At 42.1% G+C, this 16,147-nt stretch overlaps 1 protein-coding gene across 1 annotated transcript in view; it reads left to right on the forward strand.

The window, feature by feature from the left end:
• The window catches only part of TDRD3 (tudor domain containing 3), a 681,208-nt gene that overhangs the window by 516,011 nt on the left and 149,050 nt on the right, over window positions 1-16,147 (forward strand). The window contains exon 11 of the mRNA XM_085621988.1: window positions 7,780-8,630. Within this exon, the coding sequence (XP_085478114.1) occupies window positions 7,780-8,630 (851 nt within the window). The remainder of the gene's footprint in view (window positions 1-7,779; window positions 8,631-16,147) is intronic.

Below are 16,147 nucleotides of genomic sequence, written 5' to 3' on the forward strand. Positions count from 1 at the left end.
TCACTACGACACTGGAGTCAAGCTAACCTGGCTGAAGAGGGGTGAAACCCCGAAACCGGTCCTAGGATGCTTGATTCCGGTCCAGGCAAGACATGGCTTGGCAGTTCGGACTGGACTGTTCCCATGAGGCACATGGTCAAGACTGATTTGCATATGGCCATGTCTGAACTGGGGTGGCGTGGTGAGCAAAATAACGATGGATTAAACCCAGATCTGTGACTGGGGGTGAATGTTTTGCCAATGTGCAACATTCCGTCCATCATCTTGTGTGTTTTGCTGTTCGCCCCATGTGGGAAGGGTATGCCCAGACGTGGGTCCCGTGCTCACTACGACACTGGAGTCAAGCTATCCTGGCTGAAGAGGGGTGAAACCCCGAAACCGGTCCTAGGATGCTTGATTCCGGTCCAGGGAAGACATGGCTTGGCAGTTCGGGCTGGACTGTTCCCATGAGGCACAGGATCAAGACTGATTGGCATATAGCCATGTCTGAACTGGGGTGGTGTGGTGAGCAAAATAACGAAGGATTAAACCCAGATCTGTGACTGGGGGTGAATGTTTTGCCAATGTGCAATGTCCATCATCTTGTGCGTTTTGCTGAACTAATTAACCTAACAAGATATGACATGAAGCTAGACCAACAATAGCACCTATCTAATCCTAAGAGTGAGTGGTTTGAGAGTAAAGTACACAGGAAGGGGGAGAATTTATTTTAGGCAAATTATTTTAATATCAAAACTAAATCAACAAGCCCACAAACCAGTCAATAGAAATCTTCATTATCTTTTGTAGACTGACACCTTAAAAAAATCTCACATCTCCGCGGCATTGTGAAGATCTTCATGTATTCTTAAGTCCAAAGAGACAGAAACATAAGAGAAGCCCTCAAGAGCAACCAAATCCCTTAGCCTCCTGCAGTCAATCCTCTCATCTTTAAACCTGTGGAGCATTAAACATTAGCACACAAAATGAAAGCATTCAGACTTCTGGTGGAATGTCACCAAGTAACATATGTGGCTCTTGACATAAAAAACCTAGTGAATGTCTCCATCAGTAGGGTTACAAACCCATGACCAAGAAAGCATGCATATCACTCCCATGCTGAAACAACACCTTGCGATCCAAAGTATAGGGTCGACTATAGGTTAATGTTGAATCTCCGATACCTGAGCAAGACACTGGTAAATTAAGTGACCAGAAGTCTGTTAAATGCCACAATCATGTATAAGATCTGTGTTGAGCCTTCTAACCGAAGTATATGGAAGGACCTTTCTGTTGTGCTTGATGAAGACAAGTGCACAGCTCTTATTAGCTTGGACCTCTCAAATGCGTAGGACATGGGCAATCTCAAAATTTTAATGGCAATTGGAGTTGCAGGAAACGATATGAACCATCCTGTGCTCATGATGACAAATAATCATGTCGGAACCTTCAGTTCCTAAATTCTTGTTGGTCATGCTTGGCTTTATATTCATCTGGACAATAGGTTCAAAGAACAAGGAGATTATCACTGAGTGTCTATATCATATCTGTCGCACTACTTCAGGATGAAGGAAATGTACATTTGACTGAATTGTGCCAAAACAGAAATCTTGATGGTGGATCTCTCAAATATTATGCTTTGGGCATTTCCAACTCCAGCATGAAAAGTCAAATGTTTATTTGTCATCTTTGAGCCTGAACATGAAGTTCTATATATTGTGTTTATCTAAACCAACATTCAAGCAAAGCTAAGAAGAGCAATGGTGCAGTTGAATTACATTACCGTAGTTTACTCCTATGTCGTCAGAAGCCCACAAACCGAGTTAAGCTGGTACACAAGCAGGTAGCCAGAATGAGGTATAGCCTTTATAGATAGCCAATACTACGTCTTCCCTAAAAGCACTTCAGTGACTTCTAGTTGTTGTCCAGGTTTAAATTTAGTGTGCTCTACATTAAGTCACAGCATTTTGAAGTGGCCTCCCAAACAGACTGGGTCTGGAACTTCACTACATACCAATCCTGATGTTACCTTTCTTTGTGATCTTGCTTCTAAAATGTAAGAAACAGAAATACTGTATAAGGTCTTCTAAGTTACAAGGCCCCGGGGTATTGAATGTCCTTAATCCATTGATTTGAAATGGAATCAAGTTCCTTCAACACAATAGGTGAAAATATAATTAGTCGGTGATACCTTCAATTAACATCAGATTAGGCCAAAAAAGACAACCCGTTTCAGCTAAAATAGAAGGCTTTGTCCATGCCAAATGTATAAAACTGCACCCACATTACTCCTGCAACTGATTGACACTTGACAGATCTGCGATATTTAAAAAGGAAAAGGTTGATCAAGGACTAACCATGTTCTCTCACGGTGTTCATACAGAAATTGATTCGTAGATGCAGCCCACAGAAAATAATGGTGGTTAATTTAAGGTCCTTCTAGTGATTTGACGGGCGTGAACTGGTTTGAAGCTTAGATTTGAACTTCCCCATCCGCTGCTAACTGCCTTTCACCCACCTTTCCGTATTGCATCTGCCTGTCACCTCGAGTGTCTCGGTTTTGGCGGACTCTAAGAATCTAATAGTCTCCTGGGTGTGGTACCAGAATTGTGTCGTCAGAATAGCGTCTGCAATACGTATTTTGTCCTAAATACTGTTAACAAAAATATCACTTAGTTGCTGTGAATAATAGTGTCTTCACCCAATGGGTTGAACATTTTTGAAAATGATATTTAGGACACAATATATCCGACAATATTTCTGCTTATTTTATTTTTACATACATCCCATACATACCCTGATAAAAATTTGCTGCCACTTTATTACAAGGAGGTTTTCACCATCTGCAACTAGCACTCTGAGTAATCATAAGGTAACATGGCCATGCTCTAGGAAACATTATTACATAAATATCTCTTTCTTAAAGGGCTATAAGGAGTACCAGTAGTATCCAGTGAGGACTCTATTCTTTTAAAGTTTCTGTATGGCTACAATGGCTTTTCTCTTCCCTCAAAGACCGTAAACATGTATATTGGTGTCCAGTTGTCATAGGAAGAGAATTCTGTTGTATTCACAAGGAGTAATTTGTTTTATGTGTTTTTTTTTATATTCATTATACTGACAACTAGAATGGTTTTCTATATAATAAACCATCTAAGCTGTGATTTTGACTATATCAATGAACGAATCAGTTACTTACGGTTAATCTTCAGCACTCCGATTTGTAGTCCTCCTAGTCCTTACTGGTTGGTGATTCACCAAGATAACAAATTGCACAGACAATAAATTCTGCTATACATAATTTAATGTGGAAAAATCAGCAACTTCTTCATTGCTGACGTCAAGACAGAAAAGACAAAATTACCATCCAGTGAACCAGACAAGTCAAGTCAATAATGCTTTACTAACATCAGGTGTGAAGTCCAAGTTGCTGCTCGACATATTTCCTTGACATAGGTCCATCTTGTTCTGCCCAGGATTCTGACACTGCTTTTGTTTAATTGCCTTGAATTTGAGAACAAACCACCTCCCCTACTGATTTGTAGGATTGAGAAATGGCCTGCCTGACACACCTACGTATGGTTTGTGATGTAACCTTTTTACACCTGCTGACTGACCCATAGGAGATAAAAGTGAGGTAGACCACCTAAATTCCGTTGTATGAGGTAGATCAGTGGTCAGAGCTGTCTTTACATCTAGGGAAAGGGGAATATCTGAAGAGAAGTCAGAAAACACAGGAAGAATAATTTCTTGTGCCAAATGAAAATGAGATTGTACTTTAGGGACACATTTCGAGTTAAGTCTAAGGATGAAACAATCTGAACAAAATTTAAAATATTTAAAGGGAGTTACCAGGGTTCCTAACTCCCTTTTATTTTTAGCTGAGGTGATTGCAACCAAAAAAGGCTTATTTAGCAGAAAGCCAAGCTCATTCTGCTTGTTCTAAAGGCTCAAAAGGATGTTACTGTAAACTCTTTAGAACAGCAGAAAGATCCCAAATTGGTACCAGTTTTGAACCAGCAACTTTTTCAAACAAAATGTATACAAAAGTCTTACCCACCAATCAAGATCTTTGAACAATCTGCTTTTAATTTGGGAGCATTAATAGCCACTCATTGTTCTGCTAGGATATGTTGAGCGGACTGTCTCTTTTCAAAACCTTCCCTAAGGAATTGTAGAATCTTAAATGTATCTACCACTGATTTATCCAAATTTTTAGAAAATCACCACCTATGAAATGATTCCCAATGTTGTGTGTGTTTTTTAATAAGAGTGCAAGGTTGATGGTTACCTAGATGCCTATATTTTTAGGGCATTTAATTATGAACAGACAATTTCCTCTAGACCTACTCTCTCAAGAGCCATGCCGTCAGCCTGAGGCGTGTGAAATTACACACAGGAAACTGAAGAGAAGATGGGTGTATTGAGATATGCAGAAAGTTCCCCCTGGAAACGCACATTAGTAGAAAAAATCACAGATTCCATGGGCAGAAAGGGCTACCCGTAATACCACATTCTTCTCCTCCTGAAACTTCCAAAGCACCCTCTGGAGGAGGGAAATCTGTGGGAGGCATATAGAATGTCCTGAGACCAGGGTATCAAAGAGCATCTACTGCCCATGCTTGAGGGCACCAGTCCTTTGACCAGAAGATTGGAAGCATTGTGTTGTGGTGTTATCCATCCAGCTTGTTTCGAAGTGGGTACATGTTCGATTGAACTCCTGAGCCGACAGATAGTAGAACACTGAGGGCAGAGATTACAGCTCAGGCTGTCTAATCAAAAGTTCAATCCGTCCCTGGATGTAAACTGTTCCCAATTGCAGAAGTTGAATTTCCACCCAGGCAAAGATCTGATCCGCTACCTGATTCAACTCTGTTATTTGTGCCGCCCTGACAATTGAGGTAGCATTTTTGTGACCTGGTTGCCTGATCTCGAAGACATTACTGCCCTTCAAGTGAGGAGAGAAGGCCTGCACTGCCACCCACACTGTTGACAAATCCCATTTGGATGCATAGCGATGTTACTTATGTAACTAGGGACCCTTCTTCTCCATATTGCCCACTGTTGCTCCTCAACCCCATAGAATATGTTACTTGGAGAGGTGCAGGATATTGCAGTGGGTCCCCTTTACACAAATTGCCCTCAACCATGCACCAACCCAACTTTTCAGATATGTCAGGAGTCTCAGGAATAAGGGCCTCGTGATCCTTCATGGCCAGGGACCACCAGCTTAGAATGTGTTGACATCAAAGTTTAAATGATACAGTGCAAGAAGGCAGGAAGACACGGCACAGGAGAGTGTTGATTTGGGCCCCAATAAATATTTTCTCTTGAGTTGGCTCAAGACCTCTGGTTGTTGGAGAATGAAACCCAATTGGTGCAGAACTCTAGTCACCATTTCAACATTTTCTTGAGCCTTCACAAAGGACTGAACAGAAAGCAATCAATCATCAAGAAATGGGAATAGTGTGACACCATACAATTGAAGATGAGCAACAACAGGAGCTAGTACCTTTCTGAAGATCCTGGGAGATCTTGCCAGACCAAAGGCAGGACTTCAAATAGGAAATGTTGGTTCCTAGAGCAAACCACAGAAATTGTTGACTGGAAGGATGAATTCAGATGCGACAATATGTGTCTTCAAGCTCAAACGTCACTAGGAAATCATTCTTCTCACCAGTTAGGGGGTGATTTCCTGGAGAAAAATCATCTTGAATAAGTACACTGAGACGCAATTGTTCAGGGTCCTCAGGTTCAAAACAGGCTTTATTCCCCGTTGGATTTGGTAGCCAAAAACAGGACAGAATAGAACCCTTTTCCTCTCTGAAGCAAAGGCAACAGTATGAGAGTTTTCTGCTCTAGAAGAGCTTGAACCCCTAGCATCTTTACCTGAATTCTCAACTCTTCCTTTATCCACAGTATATGTCTAATAAGACGCAGAGGATTTCAGGCACATGGAATACGATAACAGGTGCTCACTATCTGGAGCACCGAATGCTCCATGTTACAGTTCTTCCAATCTTGATTTAAAAAGTTTTAAATTTGCCCTAGCTTCTAGATAGTCATTTTTTAAACTGTTAATGTTAGGTTGGGTTTTATTTTCAAACACAGCCTGAAAAGGACACTTGTCCTGAAGATTTTGGAGAGGACGCTTGAACATAAAGGATTACTTTCTAGACCTCAGCTTAAAAGGTTAGATACTTTTTTACTTTCCACTGTTTTATGCAACATGTCATCAATTTCATTACCAAACAGCTTCGATCTTCTAAAATGTGATTTTTTTTAAGCAGACCTCTCTGAGTGGAGTCTAGTTTCCATGACGTCATCCAAAGCAGTCTACGGCCAGCTATTGAAGCCCCAACCAATGCTGCGGCTGTCCACAAACTATCAAACTTGACATCAGAGAATAATTTGAATACCAGTTCAATGTTTGCTAGAATATTAGTGTGGCGTCTTCAATAACCTGTATGCATTCAAATAGGGATTGAAAGTGTTTAAGTAACTCTTGGGTGTGACATAATCTGGATATGTATTTACTCTCACAGAAACATTAGAAGCGACATCATACCTATTAAGCGAAGCCTCCACGATATCAGGTAGGGTGGAGTCCTCTGATTAAAGCTTAGATGTTGATGCCATTGAAGCCAAAAAAGTGTTAACATTAGGAGTTTGAGGAAAATCGTTTTCAAAATCTCTGACCTAATATCTCTTGTTCAAGAATCGCAGAATGGCAGATTTATCTGGATCTTTCCATTGTTTATATAAAATTTCCTTTGACATCATGGAGAAGCAAGGTCACCCACATCATGACCCATATGTTGCGAATAAAACCCCTCTTTCTGTCGGTCTTTGCCTTTAAAACCAAGGGTTTCTTTGATGTGAAACAATAGATCTCCCAACTGAGAGCCCTATATATATATATTCCCTTTTGATCCTTGTCAAAATAATCATCTTGATCTCTAGAGCCCTTTGGTCTGGGTTCTGCCATTGCAGAATCTGCCGCCTTTTTAATCATGTAGTGTAGCTCTGCTCAGGTGTATGAAGCACCTCCTCCTCTTCACCTTGTTGCAGCTCCGCATAATGCTGATTCAACTGGGCCTTCTTGCCTTCCATAGTAGTAAAACAGGAAAGAAATGTGCTAGGAGCTGCATCCTTTATCCCTTTATAGTTACCTAGTAACGATATCTTGGCTAGACCTCACTACTAGGAAATCAGTGCTGCCTCTTAAAGGTTAACGCACACAATATTGTGCAATAGTATTGTGTTAGATCACTACTGCACGTCTTCCGAACTGCCCAATCCTGACACAAAATTGCTCCCCACCACTGGACAGGGAGGTTGCTAAATACTGGTGCACATGATAAATCTCTTTGCCCAGCGTCATCGGTCTGTCCTTAAAGATAAAAACCAGCAATTTAACATATAAATAAATGACATGGCTTACCTCATCCATCAAATGACAGGTAAAAAATATAGGAAGTGGTGGGGGAGGGTATTTATAGAAGGAGTAATTACAAAACAAAAATGTTTAAATGGACCTGCGGTCCAGAGGCGTGGTTGAACTTAGAGGCGGTATCGCCTTAGTCAGTAGGCACTAAGACACGGAGGACGGAGATGATGGGGTATTGAGAGAAATACTTCAGCATACTACCACTGATTGCATTGTATTAAAATCACTTGTGCTTGAATGACTGATTTATTGCGATTAGTCTAGTTTAATAGTCCTCATTGTGTGAGCAGGGTGTGGAAACTTCATATTTTGATAATATGTATAATATTTGTTTTTTTATGTTCTTGCAGAACAAAAATCTCAAGCTCAGTCTCATCAATATGGGCAGCCGCACCGGCCACTGACTACAGAGCAAAATGGCTTGAGAGATCAAAGCTATCAGAGAAACCTTCCCCGAAATGACACTCGCCAACCAAGAAATGAGAAGCCCCCTCGTTTCCAGAGGGACAGTCAGACCCCTCGGCAAATGCATGAAGGCAACGGGCCAGCTAGAAATCGAGGTCGAGAGAGGGTGCACTCCTCGGAGTCAGAACAGTGGACTCAAGACAGACACATGAGCGACAAGCCCTTTCCAAGAAACGAGAAGCCCAAGGAAAACACATACTCCAACCTCAACCAGCAGAGTGACGGTCCATTTAAGAAACGGGAGATAACTATGCATGGTAGGGCAGGGAAGGGGCCCGCCTTTATGGAGGTTAAAGTGAAGACTAGTTTGCCGGATACAGTGGATCCCGTCAACGAAAGACGAGGCCGAAGAGAAAACCAAAGGAATAATCCTGACCATTTTTATGACAGGAAAACACGAACAATGAACAGCGAACATTTTGGTAGTTCAAAAACTGAGAAACAGTTTAGCGTAAACCAGGACTACCAAAAGCAGTCAAGGACAGGTGGGAGCGATCTAATAAATGGAGAACTTGAACACCAAGGACGAAAGATGGGGCCTATTAAACCACTGGGCCCTGAAATAGCTGCACCTGTTGATGATGGACACAAGATGTTTTCCTATAATAGTGGCCCTAAGCGGAGATCAGGACCTATAAAGCCGGATCGAATAATAGAAACTGCTTACCCCATGGAGTCTGGGATCAACTGGCGGCCAGGAGATGAATGTTTAGCACTGTACTGGGAAGATAATAAGGTAAGGTATTAGCTGGTGAAAATGGTATTGGATAAAGCCTGTAACTTACACAATGGTATTGTAGTGTTAACATGGTGATATTTCTATGTTAATTTCCTTCATGTCAACAGTTTTGTGTTTCTCTAATGCCTTGAGAGGGATTTTTTCTAAAGACATTTTTACATTACAAAAGCAGTTCCTTGTATTTTTGGCTACATATTTGTAAGCTTCTAGTGTCATTATGATACAATGAAGGTTGTCCATTCAATCTTCAAAGCCTAGGTAGGTACTACACAGACCAACATGCATGCATAGTTATGTCTAACTTTGACTTAGCTTTATCATTGACCAGTAACTTGTAGACATCCATGGTTCGAGGGCCACAATGCTGCCATAATTTCAAGTTTACCACTTTCTTTACAATCAATTCTCATCCAGGTTCATTGTCTCTGAATTTATCTCCTAAGAATAACCTGAAGACCTAGCATGACTGCAGCCTTTGAGGACACTGACTTCCTTTCCATTCCTTCTCTGTTACTAATCCTACTGATTTACAAACTTCTTTGTTACTATCATTACTCTTACTAACTGAGCATGGCCTTTACATCCTTGATTTTCCTGTCCCCATAGTTAATCTGAAGAACCACTTTCTAGATCATGAATAGTGAGATGAAATGCGTGTTGATTTAGCCTTAGTGACAAAGACAAACATGCTGGAGTAGACTGTAGCTAAATATACAGCTTCAATGTTAAATATTCCCAACAATTGTCTCATGTAGTTCGCTCTCTCCTCTTGTTTTTTCAAAAAGTGTTACCCAATTCTCAGTATTAATACATTCTAGCACAGCAACTCTTATATGAAACGATGCCTCCTTAACGCCTGCTCATCAAATGAATACATACCTTTTTCGGGGTTGTTTTTTTCTTCTTTCCTTTCTTTCTTTTAACATTGCAATGAACAGATGGCAAGCCATTTCATATACATCCTATACTACAAAGGCATGATGTAATCGAATTTCCATGAAAAAAGTTACAAAGAATCTCAATAAAAACCATTAGAAAAAAAAATGTGCCTCCCACCCCACATGGCCCGGTTATTGCTGTGAAATGATTGAAACAAGGCTAAACATGTTTTTTTTTGTGTGTGTACATTCACACTGTGGTATCATTTAATCCATGTTCATTGCGGAGTCTTGCTTCATGGTCCACTGCAACAGTAGGCCTGTCATAACACACTCTAGTTTTTTGCTGCAGAGGCATAATTCACCCTCAGATGTTGTTATGGTTTAGTCATATTATCTAATTTATACAAAACTTGCTAAATCCAATGTGGAGACAACTTACCGAGTTTATGATGGTCCGCGGTGCTCATTAGCAGTGCAAAGTAGTACTCAAAAAAGCGTAGTGAGCACATTGTTGGTTCAGTCTCACTGTATTGTAGAGAGTTATGGTCAGAAATACTTTTGATGCTAGGGTAGTTCACATTTTGACAAAGTTTTTGAATGAAATTCTCTACTTCCAGTGGTCTCTAGCTTTCAACTTACTCATTAATCGGAGTTAAGTAGGAACAAGATGTTCTTCCTGTTCACCACCAGACTTTGATACTCCGGGTCAAAGAGCTCAAGGATGTGATACCATACGTTCATTATTTGGAGTTAAATTTTCGCAGAATTGGTTTGTAATGTGGTAGCATGCTGGAGACATTACTGCAAACCTTTCTTCTGTAGGTATACTACCAGATGTTAGTAATAATTTAGTGAATGTATAGTGAAAGTGTGGTGTTTGTAGAAATGTCTGCATAGCTGTCAGTTTTATTCAGTCTTATTGATTGTTAGAAATGGGGGTCTCTAGTTGGCAGGTTGTTACCCAGTCCAGGTATTGACCCTTCTTCCTAATCAGGGTAAGGGGGAAACACTTCTAAAATAACTCATGCTCACCCACTTGGCACGGGCAGTCAGGCTTATCTCAGAGGCACTGTGTAAAGCATTTGCACATAACCAACAGTAATACAGTGAAAACACTACAAAAGGACACAACACCCGGGGCTTTTAAGCTTTTGTGAACAACAAATCCAAACAGTTCTGGCTGACCGCGGCGTTGCTGGCCAGCTACGGTGTCCGTAAGACCCACAACACAGTACCTTTAGAAAGGCAGGGCTCCGTAGAGCAGCGTTGGCAGGCGTCTGTTCTGGAGGTAGGTGCAGGAGTCATCGGGCCCTTGAAGTCACACACCTTGTAGGTAGAAATCCCTGCAGTTAGATTCAGGAGCACTGGCATCGCGGCTGTGGTGCGAAGTGAAGTGGTATGGAGTGCGGTGCCCTCAGGTCGCAGTGCAGGCAGCGGCTCAGTGATGGCATCCAGCGGCGTCAGTGAGACCGGGTATGCGGTGCGAAGTGGGACACTCTTCGTTGCGGTGCTAGCAGGTCACAGTGCAAGCAGCGTCGTCGTCGTTGAAGCCCTGCCGTCGGCTGACGAACCGGAGTTGATGCACTGGCGTCGGTAGGCCAAGGCTGCAGTGTGGGATGGGGCGGTGTTTCATGTAACTTACGAGCGGTGCCCTCAAACTGGGGCAAGCAGCGGCATCAATGTCGGCGTGAAGGGGCGTCATCGGGGATACCAGGGCGGCGGTGTGAAGCAAAGCGGTGGGGATTTCGGTGCCTACAGATCGGGGTGCAAGCAGCAGCTCGGTGGCGGGCGTTGATGAGACAACTGTTGCGGTGCAAAGTGCCCTCTGCGGTGCTTTCAGGACACGGAGCCGGCAGCAGCGTCGTTGATGATGTCAGGTTGCTTTTTCTTCTGTTGCAGCACAAAACGCACAGTTCCCAGTGCTGGCATCAGATTAACTAGAAGTCTTTGCTGTTCCTGAGACTTCTTGAACAGGGAGCAAGCTCTACCTCAAGCCCTTGGAGAAACTCAAACAAAGAATTGCAGAGAGTTCAGTCCAGTCCTTTCTCTGCCCAAGACAGAAGCAGCTACTGCAGGCCAACTCAGCAAATCACACAGCAAAGTGGTAGTTCCTCATCATAGCTTCTTCTTCTTGGCATGTTCCTTGATCAGCAAGAGTTCTAAAGTCCTGGGGTCAGGGCCCTATATTTATACCACATTTACTCTTTCTTCTCTTTGTGGCAAGGGTCTCTGAGTCCAGTCCAAACCAGTTCTGCCCTCTCTGGCCCAGCTTGACTACAGGAGGTGGATACAGCATTGTGCAGAAGAGACTCTGCCTATTCAAGTGCTAGTGAAAACTCCTCACAAAACTCTAAATGCAGACCAAGCCTATTCAGCCCAGGAAAGGCAGGACACCTCAACCCTCCTGTTGGCTGTCTGTAGTGAATGCACATCCCCAGGTGCTATCACTCTAAAGCCAGACAGTCAATTCACAAACCAGTAGAGGCACACAGAATGGTTAGACAAGAAAATACCCTTTTCTAAAATTGGTATTTGAGAACACATTATATAAAAATGATCTTTATTAAAAGATATATTTTTAAATCCTGAGTTCACGCAAACTAAACTCTATAGCTCTATCTTGTCCCAATGGAAAGTTAGGCTTATAAGATGCTACGCAGAAACTCCCATGTTAGCCTATTGAACAGATAGCCTGTCAATAGTGAAAAACAAAATTGGCAATATTTCACTATCAGGACATGTCGCACACACCAGGACATGTCCTACCTTTCACATACACTGCACCCTGCCCATGGGGTACCTTAGGCCTACCTGAGGGGTGCCTTACATGTAAGAAAAGGGAAGGTTAGGGCCTGGCAATTGGGGGCACTGGCCAGGTCGACATGGCAGTAAAAACTGCGTGCAGACACTGCATTGGCCTTTGAAAGGCTGCTTGTGTGGGTGGCACAATCAGTGCTGCATGCCCACTAGCAGCGTTTGGTTTACAGGCCCTGGTCACACACACTGCACTATTCTAGGGAGTAAGTAGTAACTCACATAAGCCAAACATGGAAATGCCAATCCATAAAAACAATTTACAGTAGGAGCACTTGCACTTTAACACTGAACAGCAGTGAGAAAGTGCGCTGAAGCACTAAACCAGCAAAACGAAGTCCAACATACCTTAAAAACAGAAGGCCAGAAGGCAAAAAGACAGGGGAAACATGCCAAAAGATGGCAGGTTTAACATTTTTGATTTGGATCTTTGACTGCATTTTCAACAGACTTAGGATGGAAATATTATTCTATCATTCTCTTTGAGCGCTAGGAGACATGTAGAGGTATTTATGTCCTCTGTTTCTATGAGTATGTCAGTAAGGGGGAGTCCTTGTAAAAATGTGATTCCTACATCTGTAGCCTAGATGATTGTGTATGGCCTGTCTTATTATTTTATTTATACAGTCCATATCGCAAGTTTGAAAAAAGACAAGTGTTCTGAATAACTGACTGTGCATGTCAGAGCATTGACAAGTTTTAGCACTTACGGTAGTACTCCCGGGTCTGGCACTTCCTTCCCGCCAATAGGCCACACAAGCCATTTATGTCACTGGCTCCAAATTTTGCAAAGAATAGAGAGGGGTCTCAGCCCTAATCATCCAGCTAGCATAGTGAACCAAAACATCTCCTGCTCCTTCCCCTGTCGTTACCTCAAACCATTGCCACATTTGAAACCTAGTATCATTACAGTGATCCCTGCTCCTCGGGTTGCCTAAATGTAATTTTCCTTGATGACGTGTCTCTAGGGCTTGGTGGAGAGTTTAGTTTCTACGCATCTTACATGTTCCACTGTTTAGAATAGTTAACCAGAACGTGATTCACTTAAAAACAAAAAGTCCATTTCAACCCAGACACATCATTCTATATTCTGGCATAGGTCATCCTAAACATACCTAAGTCATATATGCTTATTCGATTGTTGACCAGGCGGCAGCGACTACACAACAGCAACCAATCGTGATGTGATAATGCTTTCAGAGTGTAAATAAAAATACATTAAAACAAAATCAACCAGCAGGCAAATTACATCGCTGCCGTATCAAAAAGAATGAGAAAGGCAAGGCCTTAGTCAATTTCTTTCAGTAAAACCAGGTGGTTATTACAGTGAACAGTGCTAATTGCTGTACACAGGGGGACTGAATGCAGTTTTTAAATTTAAATCCAGGATTGCTTGAGTACCTTATAGGTCATTACTAAGCCCGCTATATTTAATAAACCGATGAGACGAGACTTGGGAAATAATGTTTCCACACAGGTTCCGATGCTGAAGAGTTGTACTTTTTGGATGTTCTTTAAGAAAGGTAATACATACAGTAATCGATAAAGCTCTCTCTCTCTGTCACATTTGTTGTTTCTTGAAGCGTTAACCAACCTGTTGTCAGGGTATAAGAAATCTTCAATTACTGTTTTTGCTAAAATGTACAGCTGTTCTTGACATTCCTTTGGCAATAGCCTGATAAGAAAACGTAGTACTTAGTTCTTGTCTTAAGTGGATGATTTTCATGAACATAATTAAACGGGTATTCTTCAGGTCTGAGGCGCACACACACTTCAATCTCCATTATTGGTAAGAGAAAATGTTTGGGACGTAGGCAAAATCATGAACCACTCTTTAGGCTAGTTTGCTTAAATGCCTGAGTTTTCTCTGCCCTGCCAGATTTAAGACTATAAGAATCTGGAATGTTAGATTTTAGGGGGGAGAAAAACCTCCTAATTTGTCCACGGAGGAGTTCCCTCACTGTCAAGACAATCTAGTACCCAAAAGAAGAAATCGATTTCTTTGAAGAATTCCAAGCGTATCCTTGATAACTTGGCACATGAAGCAAAACCTTCCACAGTGAAAAGTGCTTTTGGTACATAAACAGCAATACCAAAACCAAACTACAGCTAAGAAACTAACAAAATTCATTTCCAAACAAGCTTAAAAAAAAATGATTTAAGAGACACCTAAATGTAAGGATCAGAAACTGTGAAAATATTAAAGAGCATGTAGAGAAAAATCATAGCAATCCGGTGTTATATTGGAGTCGGAGGGGGTTCGCCATCTCATCTGAACGGTGATAGATTGAAATTAGGCAAGGCCTATCTGTTAGCCCAGTTAATAATTATACCTTCCTACTTTTAAAGAAGTCAAAATCCACCAGTGAGACAAGGTGGCAAGCAGTAGCCCAGCAGCACTCCACAAAGTCAGATCATACATTTTGTGAGCCTACTAAAGCTAAAGCCATGGGCAATGCTGCAAAATCTCAGAGCAGGACAACCGTTGAAATAATATACGAGGAGATGTCACCATTGTTGGGCACACACAGGCCCTTTTTGTGGAATGCAAGGCTGGAGGCCACTCCCAGGCTCTGCCTTTGAGATTCAGCTCTATTGTTTTTTGCCTTCCAGATGCAGTCTGGAATCTTGTGGCAAAATGCCCAGAATGGGATAAATGAGGACATCTTGTGTGCTAAAGACTCATCTTTGTGGTGTATGCTTGCAATGTTGTCCCAGGCCTACAACTCTGAAATAATTTTTAAATGCTCATTTTTTCCGAAGTTCTTGCTTTTCCACCTGGTGCTCTAAAAGTTCCCAAAATTCCAGGGTAGGACCCTTGGGTGTCAGACTGCGGGTTCAGGCTTTTTGTGAGGCACTAGCAACTGTCTCTTTTCTTTAGGTCCTTCGTGTCTTGCTTCATAATATGTTTGACAGCACACAGGTCTTCCTCTGAAGAGATTCTTAACCTTCCTAGTCTTGTGAGTTGACTTGGTCTGCCTCCATGATTTTCAGAGTAACATACCAGATACAGAGATTCGAGGCAAATTAGGAGCCACGCCCCTCAGCTTTTTCCATCGAGTAAGCATTCTTCCAGCAGGCAGTCGTCCGAATTCTTCTCAGTTCCAAGCAGCCCTCCACATTGCGAGTAGTGTTAGCAGTTTGTAGATGAATCCAACAGTGATTGGCAGATCACATCCAAACGTCTGCTCATATCCTCCTTTAGTTTGCAGCATTATGATTCAGTTACTGGTACTCAGGGCTGATATGCCGGTCAAGTATTCTGACACTGCTTACTTAAGCGAAATGACAGGACTGAGTGTACGTTTCTCTCTCGCTCCTTCCACAAAGACATCCTCCTCAGCTCCTCTAACACCAACTCAAACCCTCTTCCTCCCACTAGGCACACCTGCATTTTCTTACCTATGGAGGGGGCTCTTTCCAATCTGTGAGATCTCTGTCGTTTAAAGAATCTCAAATGTGATTCTCCCCTTTCACTAACAGTTGTTAAAGCGTAAGCACAGAGACAGGCTGGCTAACCTTTATTTAATGAGGGATTTGATCAAGGTGATGCGTCCTTTGACGGGGTTTTGGTAGGAGAGAAGGCTTTGACCAGCAGGAGCCCTTTGTTTCAGCAGGGCTTTGATCATGATCAAACAACCTTAATAGATAGTTGTTATGATAGTTGTTAAGATAGTAAACAGTAAGTGGAAGGTTCCTTGTGCCCTGACAAAGCTGCAAATCAGTAGGAGGAAGAACCTCGCCCTGCTAGAGAATAGGTGTGAAGGAAGCTCTTTCTGGGGAGTTGCTGAGGGCATCAGCCTGAAACACAGATTTATT

The sequence above is a fragment of the Triturus cristatus genome, chromosome 8 (genome assembly GCF_964204655.1).
Source record: "Triturus cristatus chromosome 8, aTriCri1.1, whole genome shotgun sequence".
NCBI classification, from domain to species: domain Eukaryota; kingdom Metazoa; phylum Chordata; class Amphibia; order Caudata; family Salamandridae; genus Triturus; species Triturus cristatus.